This window comes from Salvelinus namaycush, unplaced genomic scaffold, assembly GCF_016432855.1.
Source record: "Salvelinus namaycush isolate Seneca unplaced genomic scaffold, SaNama_1.0 Scaffold135, whole genome shotgun sequence".
Classification (NCBI taxonomy): Eukaryota; Metazoa; Chordata; class Actinopteri; order Salmoniformes; family Salmonidae; genus Salvelinus; species Salvelinus namaycush.
In genome coordinates, this window is record NW_024058064.1 from 291046 (window position 1) to 313069 (window position 22024).

Genomic DNA, 22024 nt, shown 5'->3' on the forward strand with positions numbered 1-22024 from the left:
CCAAAGGCACAATCCTAGTCATATTAACAACCCATGATAGTTGTTGATGATCCTAGTCATATTAGCAACCCATGCTAGTTGTTGATGATCCTAGTCATATTAGCAACCCATGCTAGTTGTTGATGATCCTAGTCATATTAGCAACCCATGCTAGTTGTTGATGATCCTAGTCATATTAGCAACCCATGATAGTTGTTGATGATCCTAGTCATATTAGCAACCCATGCTAGTTGTTGATAATCCTAGTCATATTAGCAACCCATGCTAGTTGTTGATGATCCTAGTCATATTAGCAACCCATGATAGTTGTTCATGATCCTAGTCATATTAGCAACCCATGATAGTTGTTCATGATCCTAGTCATATTAGCAACCCATGATAGTTGTTGATGATCCTAGTCATATTAGCAACCCATGCTAGTTGTTGATAATCCTAGTCATATTAGCAACCCATGCTAGTTGTTGATGATCCTAGTCATATTAGCAACCCATGCTAGTTGTTGATGATCCTAGTCATATTAGCAACCCATGCTAGTTGTTGATGATCCTAGTCATATTAGCAACCCATGCTAGTTGTTGATGATCCTAGTCATATTAGCAACCCATGCTAGTTGTTGTGTCTTTAGATCTCCCTTCTTTCTAAATTTCTAACAGGCATTTTCATCTCTGTCCATGAAACTGCTCTCATGCGCATTTTAGAATGATGTTTTGCCGCAAATTGTATTTTGTAACATTCACACATAGGCCTACCACTGTATGCACATTGCTGCGCTTAAATGTGAAGAAATAATAGTTTATCACATTTGAGCTAAACATTCAGATCTGTTCCATCAGCCTTATTAATTGATATGGCATATACCCTCCCCTACACCCCTGTTGAACAGCCATTTGCCTGCTGCCCTTCCGGGTTAAGCCCAAAACGCCTCCTGAGCAACAACAGAGCATTTTGACTTCAACAAAAAAATCCTGTACCCAAATGGCCCCCTTTTCCCTATATATTCCCTATATAGTGCACTACTTTTGCCCAGTGACTTAGTCACAAGTGAAGTAGTGCACTATATAGGGGATAGGGTGCACGTTGGGATGCAAACAAAATGTTTGAAGTCAAATTCAGCCTGTCCTCCAGTCCACACGATTATCCCTTAAATATATCTGCACAAAAGGCATCCCAGCCCGGGGCAAGGGACACCGATAACAGCAGGAAACAGTCTCTCTCTCGTTAGCTAACTGTTAACAATCCAATTTTCTCAATTACTCCCGCACAAAAACAACGACAACAAAAAACGTCACAAAACAGATATGTGCCATATGGAGGAATTGCTAGGGTAATTATATATGCTGTAGTCACACACACATTCCTTGTTGTAGTGTACAGGACCTCACACATCCCTTGTTGTAGAGTACAGGACCTCACACATCCCTTGTTGTAGAGTACAGGACCTCACACATCCCTTGTTGTAGAGTACAGGACCTCACACATCCCTTGTTGTAGAGTACTGGACCTCACACATCCCTTGTTGTAGAGTACTGGACCTCACACATCCCTTGTTGTAGAGTACTGGACCTCACACATCCCCTGTTGTAGAGTACTGGACCTCACACATCCCTTGTTGTAGAGTACTGGACCTCACACATGCCTTGTTGTAGAGTACTGGACCTCACACATCCCTTGTTGTAGAGTACTGGACCTCACACATCGCTTGTTGTAGTGTACTGGACCTCACACACCCCTTGTTGTAGTGTACTGGACCTCACACATCCCTTGTTGTAGTGTACTGGACCTCACACATCCCTTGTTGTAGAGTACTGGACCTCACACATCCCTTGTTGTAGAGTACAGGACCTCACACATCCCTTGTTGTAGAGTACTGGACCTCACACTTCCCTTGTTGTAGAGTACTGGACCTCACACATCCCTTGTTGTAGAGTACTGGACCTCACACATCCCTTGTTGTAGAGTACAGGACCTCACACATCCCTTGTTGTAGAGTACTGGACCTCACACAATCCTTGTTGTAGAGTACAGGACTTCACACATCCCTTGTTGTAGAGTACAGGACCTCACACATCCCTTGTTGTAGAGTACAGGACCTCACACATCCCTTGTTGTAGAGTACTGGACCTCACACATCCCTTGTTGTAGAGTACAGGACTTCACACATCCCTTGTTGTAGAGTACAGGACTTCACACATCCCTTGTTGTAGAGTACTGGACCTCACACATCCCTTGTTGTAGAGTACTGGACCTCACACATCCCTTGTTGTAGAGTACAGGACTTCACACATCCCTTGTTGTAGAGTACAGGACTTCACACATCCCTTGTTGTAGAGTACTGGACCTCACACATCCCTTGTTGTAGAGTACTGGACCTCACACATCCCTTGTTGTAGTGTACTGGACCTCACACATCCCTTGTTGTAGTGTACTGCACTGTAGCAGGACTAGGGTTGAAAAATTCCAGTAACCTTCCCAAAATTCCAATCAGGATTCTGGAAAACCTGGGAATTTTTGAAAAGTTACCAGAATTTTGCAACCCTAAGTCATAAAGAATGCTGTATTGGATGAAGTGGCCTGGTGTAGGTCTACTAAACACTGTACTGCTGGTTAGCCAGGCAAGGCCCTGGGCAGCAGTAGAGATGAAATGTATCAAAGAACTGGAGAAAGGGATGGGCCAGGAGGATGACTGCTTTGTCTTTAGGGCACTAAGGAGGCCCCTGAGGGTCAGTATTGAGAGGAAAGGTCAGTTGTGTATGTACAAAGCTACCCTAGGATCCTTTGTTCCTAGGGAGGCTAGTGGCTGTATTCAAGGGACTTACTGAACAACAGCCACAGTCTAACTGCCTGGCTGGAACACACACACACTTGTCCCTGACGACAGGCCCTGCCAGAGGGGGTGTCAGTGGCACCAGCTCCATGTATAATAACTTCCTCTGCCTCCACTATTCATTAGGTAGGAACCATTGGAGCATTGGAGCCTGGGTGCACACCAGAACTTGGTTCAAACACTAATATAATTTAAAACACTTCAAATACTGTGCTTGCTTGAGTTTGCCTAGTGCAATGGAGCCATTAAATTAGTTGGAAAAGTGCAAACCAAGACAATCAGGTACTGTAGGCAGCCTAAAGCAAACGCTCAAGGAACTTCCAAAGATTTCAAATAGTATTGGACCCAGGTCTGCTATGTAAGTAAGAGAATGGAAGGGAAACATCAATTGACATGGTGACTAGGTCTGGCTGGAGACTGCAGGCCATTGGCATGATGACACAGGTCTTGTCCAAAATGGCACCCTATTTATTTTATAGTGCACTACTTTTGACCAGAGCCTATGGGCCCTGGTTAAAAGTAGTGCACTATATAGGAATTAGGATACCCTTTGGGACATAAACTCAGTAAAAGGTCAGTAATTACGAGCTGCACTTTCATAAACACAAACACACTACTGACAAACATTTGAACTGCTCATCGTTTGGAAAACCAGCAGGGGGAAATAGCAGTGTATTAGCCAATGCAATGTCTATTATGGTGTTTTGTGTGTAACCTGTTAATTGACCATTGGATGATGTGGATTGTTTTCCCAACACAAAGACTGGTAATAGAATAATAATACACTACTAATAAATAATAATCAAGTACTGCACCATTCTATATAATAGTGGGAATTCCTCATTGCGGAAATACAATAGAAAACTGCTGGTTTTAACATTAGTCAATGGAATTGCCGTCACTAGTTATCATACAGTACAATAATTAAAGGATGGTAATTTTCTCCTCTTCGATAGGTTACAGTCTCTTATTACTGGTTAAGATCTCCTCCAGGGTCTGCATTCATAAAGTGTTTCAGGGTAGGAGTGCTGATCCAGAGTCAGATTAGCTTTTTAGATCCTAATGAATATGATTACATGGCCAGGGAAGACCTGATCCTAGATCACTCCTACTCTGAAACCATGCAAAATTAGTCAGACTAAGAATTCTTAGGCTGATTTCAGCAAAATGTGAAAGTGTGACTGTTGGGAAAAATGGGACAGAGACATTTCCCTAGATTCCTAAATACCTCAGAGAGGTTTGAGGGGCCAGTCCTATACACTGAGAAAAATCTTAAGCTTTTACTATCTATTTTATTTATTTTATCCCATTATATACATTTATAAAATTGTATTTAATGCATTAGTCTCTCATGTCCACTGTTGTTTTATTGTTGTTTTACTGTTTTACTATTTGTCTCTTAATTTAGAAAACGTGTTGGTTTTGTCTCACCTTTTCTTATTTTACTTTGAAATGCATCGTCTGTAAGAAATGTGTAATATAAATAAAGTTTGATTTGACTTGACTTGAAACCCAATAGGCCTATCCTTGAAATTGAAAAAATAACTTATCGCGACAAAATGCCTCATATTCTCAGGGGAAAAGAGACCCTCAAGCATATATGTGTCGAAACTATCAAGGCCATGGGGGCTCCTGCAAAGTGTGTACAAATGTGACATACGTCAGCATTTGTTCCTCTCGGAAGCACAGGGCCAGTCTATATATGTACTGTGCATTATCTGAAACATAGGCCATGCGTTATGGTTTAATGGCCTCATGAGGCCAATGGTATCACGTGACTGCAATGTCCTCTTACTAAAATAATTACATGAATATCGGGTTTACACGAGCAGGATCAAATCTAGCTAAGTGTCTTTGTGGTCAAATGTATCCAGTCTTTAAAAAACTGCATCTTTAATTTTCTCTATTCTAGAAATACTAGAGGCACAATAGCACAGGTAAAATGTACTTCTAGTACATTGATACACTAGTTTGATTATTTCCGTGGCTTTTTATCCCAGACTGTGAGGCCTTACAATTCGGAACATATAGGATTACTTATACTTACATCAAGCTTTTCAAAAGCAACTACACACAACAGCTGGCTTGTTGCGCAGGCATTCAAGATTAAATATCCCATTATTCTGCAACGTTTTGTCCTTCCTTGAATCCATCCCCGTGAATTACAACACAAGGGGTTGAATCACTGTGAGAGGCAGAGGGGTGAGATGTATAAATCACGGGTTCCGTCCCAAATAGAACCCTATTCCTTACACAGTGCACTACCTATGACCAGAAACCTGGGCTAAAGTAGTGACACTATGTAGGGAATAGGGTGCCATTTGGGATGCATTCCACATCTCCAAATGGTTCCTCCTGAGGGGGGCTAATGAAGGGATTTAGATTCTGTGCGTCTCCCCTATCTGTGACGTCTCACTCCTGTTTCATCATCTCCTGACGTTAGCCTCTAACCCTGAGTTATACAACCCCCCGGCAAGTCACCACATATTCACCCCCATTTCCAATCCAGAAGGTATAGATTTCACATCAATACCAATCACTCACACTGCAGGAGAAAACAATGTTGTGTGGGTTCCCTAAGAGGCTTCCTAAGAGGCATCCTGGCTAACATGTATTTACAATGGCATCTCCAGTGCTGTTTTTTCTATGTAGGCCTCCTGTGTATTCCCTCATTGGAAAAGCAACAGAAAAGCCTAATAGACACCCAATGTTCCTTTTTCTAGTGGTATGTTCCACTCAGTAGCGTTGCATTTGTATCTATACATGTACATAGACTGTGAGTCATGCTTATGTCAGTCATGATTACGTTACGGTGAATACATCTAGATTTACGTATGTACATGGATACTCAGTTATCCATGGTGACAACAGCAAACACTCCATCGGCAGATAAGCAGCTCTACCTGTCCCTATAGTGAGTTTCCCTGCTCTGCTTTTTACCCAAGGGTCTAATTATAGTCCCTGTGACAATGAGCCAGCAGCATAACCATGGTGTCTAACTCTAACTCTGTCTGGACCACAGTACATCTCTGTTCCAAATGGCACCCTATTCTCTATATAGTGCACTACTTCTGACCAGAGCCCCATATGGGCCCTAGTCAAAAGTAGTGCACTAAAGAGGGTATAGGGTGTCATCTGGGAGCCAGCCTCTGTGTTCATACTAGAAGATGGCTGCTCAGCACACAGAGGTGCTGTCGACTGCAGAGTAGATCAGACCCGAAAACCCCCAATCCACTGACAACATTCTCCTTCTCCAGTTAACACTTTCAACCACAGGCCAGACATGCATTAGCTCAATGCATTAGCAGAAAACAGAGACCTGCATCTGTTAGCTATACTCAAATGGCCTCAAAGGTGTTAGAGGAGTTTGGACATGATAATATCCCCAAGTCCACACTTCTCCTCCATCCCCATCCAATGGCCATCTGATCCCCACTGCTTGCTGTGCAGTGCCCCATCTCAAGCCCTGGCCCCATCCCCAGCCCCAACCACAGCCCCAGCTTCAGCCCTCAACCCCAGCAGCATCCAGCCCCACGTGGGGGAGCAGCTCTGCCTGTATGGGGATCCCTAAGAGGGGATAAAGAGACTCTGCTCCGGTACTGTTTACTTACATCTGCCAGGCTAAATCCCACCACACACCACATGGTACTACCGTGTCTGCTGTGTGCATTGTTTTTATATACTACCTGTTTGTTTGTTTGTGAGAGAGAGAGAGAGAGAGAGAGAGAGAGAGAGAGAGAGAGAGAGAGAGAGAGAGAGAGAGAGAGAGAGAGAGAGAGAGAAACAGAGCGACAGATAGAGAGAGAGAAACAGAGCGACAGAGAGCGACAGAGAGAGAGAGAGAGAGAGAGCGACAGAGCGACAGAGCGACAGATAGAGTGAGAAGTCAAATGTCTACTGTTTGCTGATGATCTGGTGCTTCTGTCACCAACCAAGGAGAGCCTACAGCAGCACCTAGGCATTCTGCACAGATTCTGTCAGAACTGGGCCCTGACAGTAAATCTCAGTAAGACCAAAATAATGGTGTTCCAAAAAAGGTCCAGTCGCCAGGACCACAAATACAAATTACATCTAGATACTGTTGCCCTAGAGCACACAAAAAACTATACATACCTTGGCCTAAACATCAGCGCCACAGGTAACTTCCACAAAGCTGAGAGACAAGGCAAGAAGGGCATTCTATGCCATCAAAAGGAACATAAAATTCAACATACCAATTAGGACCTGGCTAAAAATACTTGAATCAGTTATAGAACCCATTGCCCTTTATGGTTGTGAGGTTTGGGGTCCGCTCACCAACCAAGAATTCACAAAATGGGACAAACACCAAATTGAGACTGCATGCAGAATTCTGCAAAAATATCCTCAGTGTACCATGTAGAACACCAAATAATGCATGCAGAGCAGAATTAGGCCGATACCCGCTAATTATCAAAATCCAGAAAAGAGACGTTAAATTCTACAACCACCTAAAAGGAAGTGATTCCCAAACCTTCCATAACAAAGCCATCACCTTCAGAGAGATGAATCTGGAGAAGAGTCCCCTAAGCAAGCTGGTCCTGGGGCTCTGTTCACAAACACAAACACAGCCCACAGAGCCCCAGGACAGCAACACTATTAGACCCAACCAAATCATGAGAAAACAAAAAGATAATTACTTGACACATTGGAAAGAATTAACAAAAAAACAGAGCAAACTAGAATGCTATTTGACCCTAAACAGAGAGTACACAGTGGCAGAATACCTGACCACTGTGACTGACCCAAACTTAAGGAAGCTTTGACTATGTACAGACTCAGTGAGCATAGTTTTGCTATTGAGAAAGGCCGCCGTAGGCAGACCTGGCTCTCAAGAGAAGACAGGCTATGTGCACACTGCCCACAAAATGAGGTGGAAACTGAGCTGTACTTCCTAACCTCCTGCCCAATGTATGACCATATTAGAGACACATATTTCCCTCAGATTACACAGATCCACAAAGAATTTGAAAACAAAGCCAATTTTGATCAACTCCCATACCTACTGGGTGAAATACCACAGTGTGCCATCACAGCAGCAAGATTTGTGACCTGTTGCCACAACAAAAGGGCAACCAGTGAAGAACAAACACCATTGTAAATACAACCCATATTTATGTTTATTTATTTTCCCTTTTATACCTTAACCATTTGTACATCATTACAACACTGTATATATACATAATACGACATTTGTAATGTCTTTATTCTTTTGTAACTTCTGTGAGTGTAATGTTTACTGTTAATTTTTATTGTTTATTTTACTTTTGTATATTATCTACCTCACTTGCTTTGGCAATGTTAACATGTTTCCCATGCCAATAAAGCCCCTTGAATTGAAATGAAATTGAGAGAGGAGAGAGAGAGAGAGAGAGAGACAGAGCGACAGATAGAGAGGGCGTGAGAGAGGGAGAGAGTTTATGGATGCACATGCATGCAAGTATCATTGTGTAAGGGAGAGAAAGAGGGAGAGAAAATATGACATAATTACGAACCCCGTAATATATGGTATTCCATAACACACCCTTCCCCACACCCTTCCCTTCGCCACTCAACAAAGTGGTGAGTCTAACCAAACCAGAATCATGCCTGAAGCTAGCGTCTCAAGGCCAGCAGAGTCATGTTCTTGGAAGAAACACATTGAAACACTATGTGCTCTGTCCTAACAGGTGTCCATCCACCATGAATAGAATTGACAGTAATAACATCAATAACACAGCTCAGATATTATTCAAAGGACACGAGAGATCACGGTTCATTCAGTCTAATGTTGACGCTCAATTGTTTTTCTATTTCCTACTTTTTCATTCAAAAATATATATCATTACTATGTAGACCATGGATGTAATCTCTTTCCCCCTGTTGAGTATAATGCGGTGGCAGGATTTATGGAAAAGGCTTCCAACTGCTTGTAAATGGCTGTCCTTGGCAGGAACCTTCATGCTCTTAACACCAATAAACATGTTTCCTTTGGGTTTTATTGGAGATTTTTACAGTTTTTCCCTCGAAGGAAATACAGTTCGCCATTAGCCAGTTAATCACTCCTCCATGACACTAATGCTTACTTAGACATATTTCCTGAGACATATATGAAAAGGTATATTATATATTATTGACTAGAATATTCTGAACACAAAACCTTTATCATTGGAACTCAATGGGCACTTTGCCCATTATAGGAGTACACTGGATCATCCATCCATCCATCCACAGAGCGGATGTCCAGCTGACCCACTGGCCTCTAGTTTACAGCTCATCTTTCACCCAGGGGAAATATGGCAGTAGTATATTTAATCCCATGGTCAGAGTGGATTCCAGGAGTTGCATGCTATATGCCATTCCTGACCACTTATCACTGTCTTGCTACAGTCAAAAAGATTATACTGTTGTTTCAACTTGTTTCACAGCAGCACGGAAACACCTGCACCTTTTCACATATGAATTCCCCCCTAGACTAAAGAAATATCTCAAACATGGTCAGTGGTCACATGAAGAACTACACTTGTTGAGCCACTGCAATGAGTTGAGCATTTTAAAACCTCAGGACTGTTTGAAACATTGGGAATTAATGGTAAAAGATCAATGCAAATGGATGAATTATATAAATATCCAGAACAAACACCAGACATGAGAAACCATGCAATGATCTCACACCAGTTCTGCCTCTGTCATGGCCTCACAATGTTTAGGATGCATCCTATGGGTCCTGGTCAAAAGTAGTGCACTACACTAGGGAATAGGGTGTCATTTGGGACTAACATTATTTTTGGTGTTCTGTGACAGCATTCTTCCACACACTTCAACCTGATTAGGGTTAATCATTGACATGGGTCTTATAAGTACCTTTATATGTAAATAAAAATTGCAATACATGCCCAAATGCTGGCTGCAGTAGAATACAGACTCACAAATATTTTGAAACAGTTAATGAAGCTTCTTCAACGCCTACATTAACACCTGGGTAATTCTAACAGCATCATTCACAACGCAATCAGTCACATCGATCGTTTTGCAAACGTGTTTGCTCGATTAAGATACCTGAGACCATTAATCACGTCAATTAAATTAGCTAGAGTGAGAGCTGCAGTTTTGGGCCCCTTAACGTTCAACCTGCTTCCACGTTGACATGGTAACGTAATGTTTATATAATAGCCTGGATATCACCTCTCTCACCTCCTCAATTGCTGCTATGCCATGGCCATCACCACGATGGGTCACATAATCACTGAAGCCAATTGGCCAGCAGTAATGTCAGCACACTCAAATGGTTGATGGTTGTTAAGAAAACGATCTATTCTATTCTATCCATTCGATGTGATTTCCATGCAATACAGGTGGAAGCCTCCTTACAATGTAATAATATACGCTACTGAGACTGACCAATGACTAATCGTCAAAGCGGTGGTCATAACTACAGAATTAGAAACCTTCACACTACTCATATTGATTGGTAAACTGATCTTAAAGGGATGGTTCACTCAAATTACAAAAAAACATATTGGGTTCCTTACCCTGTAAGCAGTCTATGATGAACAGGGTATGACAGCAATCCATGCGTTTGGTTTAGTTTCCCAGGCACTGCTTCCACATGCTAACGTTTTAGCATTTGTGGCACAAATGTTATTCAAGTAATGGGACAGGTTTTTGCATTTTTCGCGCTTCACAGTCAATTTTAAATACTTTCGGATGATTTGGACATGTTGCGCGAAAAAAATCTAATATCCGTTCCATGACTTGAATGGGATTTGTTCCACAGATGCTTAAACGTTAGCGTGTGGAAACAGTGGAAGGGATGCAATGCACATAGTTCCCATTCTTGACCACACAGATGCTGCTATCCTTAAGTGTGTATGCCAACAAGAAATCGCACATCAAATTACTGCCATCTTCAGGTTCAAGGAAAACGAACCTTTCCTCTGTTACGAAATACAATGGGAATCGTGACTGAAATAACGATGTGGACTGAGTAATGCATTGCTTTGCATAATGCCATAGCTATTTTAGGGGTATCTTGTTCAGTTATTCAAATGCAACCATCAGCTATAAATCAATATTTAAAGGTTCCTGTGCCTAATTGAGACAACAATTACGTTCTGCATCACAGCCATAATGACCTGTCTTCAGCGCAGGAAAAGCTTACGGCAGTGTGAAGGCGTCAAACAGGGAGGATTAATTGTAATTTGATCACGAGTTTGTTGCACGTGCGCGGCACCTATTCCAACCCACCGCAAATTAATCTGAAATAGCCATTGCTTATGAAGTTATGACAAGAAATTATCAAAATTGAATAACAATAAAAATGAATAACAACATCCGATACTGTATGTTTCTGTGTTAATCCAACATCAGAAAATCTCCAGGAATTACGAAAATTAAAACACATTTTCCAACACTGCGCACATGATTACAGAATTACGCTTTCCACATGGGCGCGCACTGTATGAGCGCTACCTCCAGGGCAGTGTAGGCTACACACCCCCTCTCCCTGACGCACACATACACACACGAACAACGAAAGCGTTTCTGAAACGTTTATGCCCCAGAAACCCAAAGCAAACGCACATGTATGATATAGGATACGAAGGCCATGGTGCAGAGTGGGTGAATGAGTTTACCTCGGTGTCGTAGATTTTGGTGATGAGTGAAAACTTGTAATTCCGTGACTCTTTTATATGTTGTATGGCCAGTTGAACTGCGGGCTCGATGCCCTGACTAATGCTGCTCATCAGCGCCGACTCGTTCATCGGCATGAGCACCATGATGGGCAACTTTTCATTATCCCCCGAGAACCAGCTGTTGTCCTGACCGTGCCTCGTATAGTCGTTGCAGACCTTGGCTAGCGCAGGCTGAAACATCAAGATGGACAGGAGCAGGCATACCGACAGAGGCGTCATCTCCCATCCGCAGTGCCGTCGGGACGGGGCCATGCTACTGTGCAGGAAGACCAAAGCAGATCCCACCGAGCTCTCACTGCTCAGCCATCGCACATTTGGGGTCGTCCGAGATGGTCAAACAATCCACCCGAGAGGGAAATATAGTAGCCTATTAAAATGGTCCAAACGATAAAACCGCAACCTTAGCCTTGGTAGGGGGTTCAACCGCAGTGAGACACCTCGACCTGATTGAAGTCTATTACAGGGAATTTAAAACAGATATATTTTCGTTGACAGGTATTCTGTAAAATTAATCCAAGGGTCCAGTTTTAGTGGTGTGCCATATATGAAAGAAACCGAGACGGTTCTGATGCAGAAGGTGTTATTGGCGCCGACGGTTGTCTCTCTCCTCCTGGTCTCCGTGATCCACAACAACTCCCTCCGCGTTAAAAAATCTCTCCAACTCAATCCCTCTCCTCACCTTGGGGAACTAGGGTGACCATGGCACAAGTACATCACAATTCACAGTCTGTAGGATGCTCAATAAAACAACTTCAAGATGACAGAGGACGACCAGTCAGCCACTCTCGGTGACAATTGTTATGGATACAAATGTACCTCCTGAGTATTTTCCCCAGCCAAGAGGCATCAGAGTAGCCTAATAGAGCATCCGTGCCAACGCACTACAATATGTAGTCTATTCAGGGCGAAGAGAATATGGTATTTCTGATTAAAATTGCCTAAATAGATAATCTTAAAAGCAGTCTTGATTGCAGCGTGTCCAGAGTGGGCGAGAACAGATGGCGTCGGCGTCCTGACAGCCCACGCGACTTGTGTCAGTGTGTGTGCGCTCGCTGCGGACGATGTTGCGGCTGCCTGAGTGTCTGTTAAAGGCTTCACTTATTTAATGCTGTTGCTGCTCAGAGCGCGAGCGAATGGGAGCAGCAAAATATATGTGGAAAAGGGGAGAGAGAGAGAGAAAAAGGGGAGGGAGGGGAACGCAGAGGGATGGATGGATGGTGCAAGCTCTTGTCGCCTAACAGGCAAAGGTGATTTATTGGGCTTTCGTGTTTAGCAGACAAAGGATTTCAAACATGCAAGAGGGGTTGCATGTAACCTGCTGTGTCAAGCAATGGCTCTATGGGCAAGCCTACGTCGTAAAACATTACTATATTATGAAGGCTATATTAACATAGTATATAGCTTACATTTCAAAACGGTTGATATTTTATATGTTGAAGCACAATATAAGCAATCTAAGGATTCCGTTACAGAAGCACCAGGTTCATAAACTCATAAATTATAAAAAAGTATGGTAGCAGAAGAGAATGTTGAATGCCACAAAAGCAAAGTGTCAGAAACACCAACGAATGCATGTTACCGCCCGCTTTGTTAAATAAACACTGCCACCTAGCATCTTCAAGCGGTTTCTTACCTCTTTCCCTCATGAGTAATTGTCCACTTTGACTTTGGTGGGCAATGTATTAACATTGTATGCTCGTTGAAATGAAAGCATAATAGAAGCAATATAATTAGGTGAACATACTCTACATTTTATACAATCTGACAAATTGGGATTTTGGTGCCGTTTGAGTCTAGTTTCTGAGGACTAAATGCGCAAGATGCAGCTCTCCAAAGTCCTGAACACAGCATTAGACACGGCGCTCTCTATGCCTCGAACACACTGACAGCATCATTGCATTTTGGTACACCAGAATTACATTCATTTCCAACGAAACGCTGCACTTGCCTTGCAGCATTGCGTTGCAGAGGCAGTTGCAGTGCGTTCGGTGTGGTGCAAATGTTGGATTTATCGAACATATCCGTCAATCTGTATGCGTAGACAGCTTGACAGAAATGGTAGTAGAAGGTGAATTTTGAACGTTTGTTGCACACATATCCAGATGATGCTGAGTATCATTTTGCGCGTCACTGTCGGTGTGATCAAGGCGTAAAAAAGTCTGCTGTACAGTCATGGCTGCTTGTAACGTTCCCGTGAAAGCCTTTCACATTCAGTCTTGCTCATTACCTACCTGTACTTCGCCAAGGGCGCTCAATCCCGTTCCAACCACAAACTACCCACACATGACCGACTGCGTTTCGCCATTGGCGTCTGAAGTCGAACAGAAAAATAGGCAATTATTGAAATTGTTTGCTGTACATTTTATGATTTTTCTCAAACAGCATCAACGAGCAAGGCGAATCCATACCAGGGACAACTGCTCTTTTCGTGCCATGGAAAACACTTGAAAGCATTTCTGTAGTTGCTGTTTTGTCAATGAGGCACCGTAGCCTAGACTAGCTTGACCTCGGGCAATTATAATGCATTTAGTTAGGCCAACTGTGCATGCAGAGATACCATGCGTTTCACCTGTTTGGTCACCTAAAACTGTATGAGCATGTAAACAGAACATTATAGAGAGTGTAATGAAAGTAATTTAACCTGAAATAAACTATATAGCTTGGACTATGTAACATGGTATTGTGTAAACTAGGCAATATGGATGCAGGTGTATAGTTTACTACTGAATCAGGTCTGCACTGTGCCAGCTTTGTGTTAGCCCACTGAACTAAAGCCTATAGCTTTTAATTATTCATTATGCATAGTCTGATGAAACATCTGCTACGTATAATTTCTATTCTGTTGAAATCTGTACATCCACATGACCCAGACATGTATGGTAACCTTTTAAGGCAAATCCACTGAACATAGCCGTTTCCATCACTCCTCTAACCTCAGAAGTGTGTATGGCTCTGCCTAATCTACCAATGGCATGGTTCATGTTAGAAATGGCACCCTATTCCCTTTATATTGCAATACTTTTGACAAGGACCAATGGACTATGATCAAAAGTAGTGAACTATATAGGGAATAGGGTAACATTTGGGACAAATCCAGAGCCAGTGTATGGTTTAGAGCTGGGATAGCAGGTGTTGTTACTCCTTAACCAATCAGTGACATGTACTGACTGATAAAAACCAGCAGGCACTGCTACGTTCAAGGGCTGGAGATTGCATCGATCCCCGGTGGTTTTGTATATATGTATTTATTTGGCACACTTAGGAGCTTTCTCCTCAACTGGTTTTGTCATTCATTGCAATTCATGATGATGCTTTTATTCAGATAAAGGGAGAAGTTTGAGAATACTGCTCCGAAATACTGTTCTGGAAATGTGAAACTACATGTGCCTACCTGCAGACTATATCAGCTTTCTAAAAAGTGTATAAAAAATAAAAAATGCCTATCAGAAAGGTATTGTAATACCTAGCCTCAAAAGAGGTTTGACAATTCCATGTTGATGAATGAGACAGTGCTAGTGCTACCAGATCACTATTTTACACCTAAAGTAATGCCCTGCCAAATCATGTCTTTCAGAATATATTGTGTGAAAATAAATAAGAACACAATTGGTTTGACATTTTGTAGCCAAAGCTAGGGATGAACAGTAGTGCACTATAGAGAGAATGGGTTGACATTTGGGACGCAACCATGGATTTCTGCAGTTTCTAACTGTTTAGACCAGATGAAAGCCTCCTACCAGTCGTTCTGACTTCTCTCAGTATTGCCAGATTGTTATTTTCTGTTCTGTGATACCCTTCTGTGATGTCCCATCTGTTTATTCCCCCATAAGACACCTCCCTCACTGTTCCAACTGCAGCAGAGAGAGAGAGAGAGAGAGACAAAAAGAGAGACCAAGAGAGAGAGAGAGAGACAGACAGAGACAGACAGAGAGAGACAGACAGACAGACAGACAGACAGACAGACAGACAGACAGACAGACAGACAGACAGACAGACAGACAGACAGACAGACAGACAGACAGACAGACAGGCAGGCAGGCAGGCAGGCAGGCAGGCAGGCAGGCAGGCAGACAGACAGACAGACAGACAGACAGACAGACAGACAGACAGACAGACAGACAGACAGACAGACAGACAGACAGACAGACAGACAGACAGACAGACAGACAGACAGAGAGAGAGAGACAGAGGAGAGAGAGACAGAGAGAGAGACAGAGAGAGACAGAGAGAGAGAGATGAAAGATATCAAGGATCTGGAAATATTCTCTATGGAGGAGTGGTCTAAGGTTAGGGTGCTGGCGTACTGACAACAGGGGTGCCAATAATTTCACCTCCATCTTTTAGAGATTTCTTTATTATGTGTTAAACAAAATCTCTTTCTTTGAGCAATTGGATTAGTATAAAATGAAATTATTTTATTTATTTTATTATATAGTATTTGTGTTATTTATTTATGCAGTCTTTTTTTCTCATCTTTTTCAAGGGTCCCAATAATTATGTACCTGACTGTACATATACACTGAACAAAAATACTATAAAACTATAGTGAGTTTCCCTGCTCTGCGTTTTACCCAAGGGTCTGATTATGGTCCCTGTGACAATGAGCTAGCAGCATAACCATGGTGTCTAACTCTACCTTTGTCTGAACCACAGTACATATCTGTTCCAAATGACACCCTATTAGCTATATAGTGCACTACCTCTGAACACAACCCTATGGGCCCTGGTCAAAAGTAATGCACTAAAGAGGGAATACGGTTCCATTTGGGACTCAGACTCTGTGTTCCTACTACACTGATCAAAAATATTAACCAGCATGCAAGAATTTCAAAGAATTTATCTGAGTTACAGTTCATAATAGGAAATCAGTCAATTGAAATGAATTCATTAGACCCTAATCTATGGATTTCACATGACTGGGAATACAGATATGCATCTGATGGTCACAGATACCTAGGTAGGGGCATGTATCAGAAAACCAGACAGTATCTGGTGTGACCACCATTGCCTCATACTGCGCGATAAATCTCCTTCGCATAGAGTTGATCAGGCTGTTGATTGTGGTGAGTATGCAAGCCATGGAAGAACTGGGACATTTTCAGCTTCTGGGGATTGATTACAGATCTTTGTAACATGGGGCCGTTCATTATCATGCTGAAACATGAAGTGATGGTGGTGGATGAATGGCATAACAATGGTCCTCGGGATCTCGTTACAGTATCTCTGTTACATTCAAATTGCCATCAATAAAATGCAATTGTGTTCATTGTCCGTAGCTTATGCCTGCCCACACCATAACCCCACCGCCACCATGGGGCACTCCGTTCACAATGTTGACATCAGCAAACTGCTCACCCACACAATGCCATACACGCTGTCTGCAATCTGCCCGGTACAGTTGAAACCAGGATTCATCCGTGAATAGCACACTTCTCCGGTGTGCCAGTGGCCATCAAAGGTGAGCATTTTCCCATTGAAGTCGGTTACGACGCCAAACTGTATTCAGGCGAAGACCCTGGTGAGGACGACGAGCACACAGATGAGCTTTCCTGAGACGGTTTCTGACAGTTTGTGCAGAAATTCTTCGATTCTGCAAACCCAGTTTCATCAGCTGCCCGGGTGGCTGGTCTCAGACGATCCCACAGTTAAAGAAGCCGGATGTGGAGGTCCTGGGCTGGCATGGTTACACGTGGGCTGCGGTTGTGAGGCTTGTTGGACGTACTGCCAAATTCTGTAAAATGACATTGGAGGCGGCTAATGGTAGAGAAAGTAACATTTCAATCTCTGGGAAGAGCTCAGGTGGACATTCCTGCAGTCAGCATGCCAATTGCTCGCTCCCTCAAAACATGAGACTGTGGCATTTTGTTGTGTGACAAAACTGCATATTTTAAAGTGGCCTTTTATTGTCCTCAGCACAAGGCACACCTGTGTAATGATCATGCTGTTTAATCAGCTTCTTGATATTCCACACCAGTCAGGTGGATGCATTATCTTGGCAAAGTAGACATGCTCACTAACAAGGATGTAAACAAATTTGAGCACAAAATTTGAGCGAAATAAGATTTTTGTGTATACATTTCTGGGATATTTTATTTCTCCTTTATTTTCAAGTTTTCCACTCCGCTAGCCAGCACCTCGCCTAAATAGGTGTGCGTTTATTTTTCCTCTATATTTCAGCTCATGGAACATGGGACCAACAATTTACATGTTGTTTTATATTTTTGTTCAGTGTATATACAGTACCAGTCAAAAGTTTGGACACACCTACTCATTCAAGTTTTTTTTTTTTATGTATTTATTCCATATATGTTTTTTCATAGTTTTGATGTCTTCACTATTATTCTACAATGTAGAAAATAGTCAAAATAAAGAAAAACCCTTGAATGAGTAGGTGTGTCCAAACTTCTGACTGGTACTGTATATATATATATGCCATTTAGCAGATGTTTTTATCCAAAGCAACTTAGTCATGTGTGCATATCTTTTACTCTCAGGTGGTCCTGGGAATTAAACCCACTGTCCTACTGCTCCACCGACTGAGGTAAATATTGTCATGTTTTGTCTTTCATCATGTCTTGTCCCTGTGCTTCCCTCTGCTGGTCTTATTAGGTTCTTTCCCTCTTTCTCTCTCTCTATCGTTCCGTTCCTGCTCCCAGCTGTTTCTCATTCTCCTAACGACCTCATTTACTCTTTCACACCTGTCCCCTATTTTGCCCTCTGATTAGAGTCCCTATTTCTCCCTCTGTTTTCCGCTTCTGTCCTTGTCGGATTCTTGTTTGACGTTTGCTGTTCCTGTGTCCTTGTTCCGCCCTGTCGTGTTCTTTGCCTTCTTCAGATGCTGCGTGTGAGCAGGTGTCAATGTCAGCTACGGCCAGTGCCTTCCTGAAGCGACCTGCAGTCTGTGGTCGCGTCTCCAGTCGTTCCTCTCTGTTGACGAGAGGATAGTATCCAGGAGAATCATTATTTGTTTTATTCTGGAATAAAGACTCTGTTACTATTACGTCGCTTTTGGGTCCTCATTCTGCAGCACAACAGAAGAATCCGACCAAGAATGGACCCAGCGACTACGGATTCTCGCAACACTGCCGTCGAGATCCAGGGAGCAATGCTCGGCAGACACGAGCAGGAATTGTCTGCTGCTCGTCATGCCGTTGAGACCCTGTCCGCTCAGGTCTCCGATCTCTCAGGACAGTTTCAGAGTCTTCGTCTCGTGCCACCAGCTACTTCCTGGTCTTCCGAGTCTCCGGAACCTAGGGTTAATAACCCACCATGTTACTCTGGGCAGCCCACTGAGTGTCGCTCCTTTCTCACCCAGTGTGATATTGTGTTCTCTCTCCAGCCCAACACATACTCAAGAGAGAGAGCTCGGATCGCTTACGTCATATCACTCCTTACTGGTCGGGCTCGGGAGTGGGGCACAGCTATCTGGGAGGCAAGGGCTGAGTGTTCTAACGTTTATCAGAACTTTAAAGAGGAGATGATACGGGTTTTTGATCGTTCAGTTTTTGGGAAAGAGGCTTCCAGGGCCCTGGCTTCCCTATGTCAAGGTGATCGATCCATAACGGATTACTCTATAGAGTTTCGCACTCTTGCTGCATCCAGTGACTGGAACGAGCCGGCGTTGCTCGCTCGTTTTCTGGAGGGACTCCACGCTGAGGTTAAGGATGAGATTCTCTCCCGGGAGGTTCCCTCCAGCGTGGACTCTTTGATTGCACTCGCCATCCGCATAGAACGACGGGTAGATCTTCGTCACCGAGCTCGTGGAAGAGAGCTCGCGTTAACGGTGTTTCCCCTCTCCGCATCTCAACCATCTCCTCCCACCGGCTCAGAGACTGAGCCCATGCAGCTGGGAGGTATTCGCATCTCGACTAAGGAGAGGGAACGGAGAATCACCAACCGCCTTTGCCTCTATTGCGGTTCTGCGGGACATTTTGTCATGTCATGTCCAGTAAAAGCCAGAGCTCATCAGTAAGCGGAGGGCTACTGGTGAGCGCTACTACTCCTGTCTCTCCATCAAGATCCTGTACTACCTTGTCGGTCCATCTACGCTGGACCGGTTCAGCTGCTTCCTGCAGTGCCTTGATAGACTCTGGGGCTGAGGGTTGTTTTATGGACGAAGCATGGGCTCGGAAACATGACATTCCTCTCAGACAGTTAGGGAAGCCCACGCCCATGTTCGCCTTAGATGGTAGTCTTCTCCCCAGTATCAGATGTGAGACACTACCTTTAACCCTCACAGTATCTGGTAACCACAGTGAGACCATTTCCTTTTTGATTTTTCGTTCACCTTTTACACCTGTTGTTTTGGGTCATCCCTGGCTAGTATGTCATAATCCTTCTATTGATTGGTCTAGTAATTCTATCCTATCCTGGAACGTTTCTTGTCATGTGAAGTGTTTAATGTCTGCTATCCCTCCTGTGTCTTCTGTCCCCTCTACTCAGGAGGAACCTGGTGATTTGACAGGAGTGCCGGAGGAATATCATGATCTGCGCACGGTCTTCAGTCGGTCCAGAGCCAGCTCCCTTCCTCCTCACCGGTCGTATGATTGTTGTATTGATCTCCTTCCGGGGACCACTCCCCCTCGGGGTAGACTATACTCTCTGTCGGCTCCCGAACGTAAGGCTCTCGAGGATTATCTGTCTGTTTCTCTCAACGCCGGTACCGTGGTGCCTTCTTCCTCTCCCGCCGGAGCGGGATTTTTCTTTGTTAAGAAGAAGGACGGTACTCTGCGCCCCTGCGTGGATTATCGAGGGCTGAATGACATAACGGTTAAGAATCGTTATCCGCTTCCCCTTATGTCGTCAGCCTTCGAGATTTTGCAGGGAGCCAGGTTCTTTACTAAGTTGGACCTTCGTAACGCTTACCATCTCGTACGCATCAGAGAGGGGGACGAGTGGAAAACGGCGTTTAACACTCCGTTAGGGCATTTTGAATACCGGGTTCTGCCGTTCGGTCTCGCTAATGCTCCAGCTGTCTTTCAGGCATTAGTTAATGATGTACTGAGAGACATGCTGAACATTTTTGTTTTCGTTTACCTTGACGATATCCTGATTTTTTCACCGTCACTCGAGATTCATGTTCAGCACGTTCGACGTGTACTCCAGCGCCTTTTAGAGAATTGTCTCTACGTGAAGGCTGAGAAGTGCGCCTTTCATGTCTCCTCTGTCACATTTCTCGGTTCTGTTATTTCCGCTGAAGGCATTCAGATGGATCCCGCTAAGGTCCAGGCTGTCAGCGATTGGCCCGTTCCTAAGTCACGTGTCGAGTTGCAGCGCTTTCTCGGTTTCGCTAATTTCTATCGGCGTTTCATTCGTAATTTCGGTCAAGTGGCTGCCCCTCTCACAGCTCTGACTTCTGTCAAGACTTGCTTTAAGTGGTCCGGTTCCGCCCAGGGAGCTTTTGATCTCCTCAAGAAGCGTTTTACATCCGCCCCTATCCTTGTTACTCCTGACGTCACTAAACAATTCATTGTCGAGGTTGACGCTTCAGAGGTGGGCGTGGGAGCCATTCTGTCTCAGCGCTCCCAGTCTGATGATAAGGTCCATCCTTGCGCTTACTTTTCTCATCGCCTGTCGCCATCGGAACGCAACTATGATGTGGGTAACCGCGAACTGCTCGCCATCCGCTTAGCCATAGGCGAATGGCGACAGTGGTTGGAGGGGGCGACCGTTCCTTTTGTCGTTTGGACTGACCATAAGAACCTTGAGTACATCCGTTCTGCCAAACGACTTAATGCACGTCAGGCTTGTTGGGCGTTGTTTTTCGCTCGTTTCGAGTTCGTGATTTCCTATCGTCCGGGAAATAAGAACACCAAGCCTGATGCCTTATCCCGTCTCTTTAGTTCTTCTGTGGCTTCTACCGACCCCGAGGGGATTCTCCCTGAGGGGCGTGTTGTCGGGTTGACTGTCTGGGGAATTGAGAGACAGGTAAAGCAAGCACTCACTCACACTGCGTCGCCGCGCGCTTGTCCTAGTAACCTTCTGTTCGTTCCTGTCTCTACTCGTCTGGCTGTTCTTCAGTGGGCTCACTCTGCCAAGTTAGCTGGCCACCCCGGCGTTCGGGGTACGCTTGCTTCTATTCGCCAGCGGTTTTGGTGGCCTACTCAGGAGCGGGACACGCGCCGTTTCGTGGCTGCTTGCTCGGACTGCGCGCAGACTAAGTCAGGTAACTCTCCTCCTGCCGGTCGTCTCAGACCGCTTCCCATTCCTTCTCGACCATGGTCTCACATCGCCTTAGACTTTATTACCGGTCTGCCTTCGTCTGCGGGGAAGACTGTGATTCTTACGGTTATCGATAGGTTCTCTAAGGCGGCACATTTCATTCCCCTCGCTAAGCTTCCTTCCGCTAAGGAGACGGCACAAATCATCATTGAGAATGTGTTCAGAATTCATGGCCTCCCGTTAGACGCCGTTTCAGACAGAGGTCCGCAATTCACGTCACAGTTTTGGAGGGAGTTCTGTCGTTTGATTGGTGCTTCCGTCAGTCTCTCTTCCGGGTTTCATCCCC

At 44.1% G+C, this 22024-nt stretch overlaps 1 protein-coding gene across 1 annotated transcript in view; it reads right to left on the bottom strand.

The window, feature by feature from the left end:
- The window catches only part of LOC120036483 (gamma-aminobutyric acid type B receptor subunit 2-like), a 251318-nt gene extending 239549 nt beyond the window's left edge, over window positions 1–11769 (bottom strand). Inside the window, exon 1 of the mRNA XM_038982922.1 lies at window positions 11458–11769. Within this exon, the coding sequence (XP_038838850.1) occupies window positions 11458–11769 (312 nt within the window). The remainder of the gene's footprint in view (window positions 1–11457) is intronic.
- Window positions 11770–22024: the final 10255 nt, after the last annotated feature.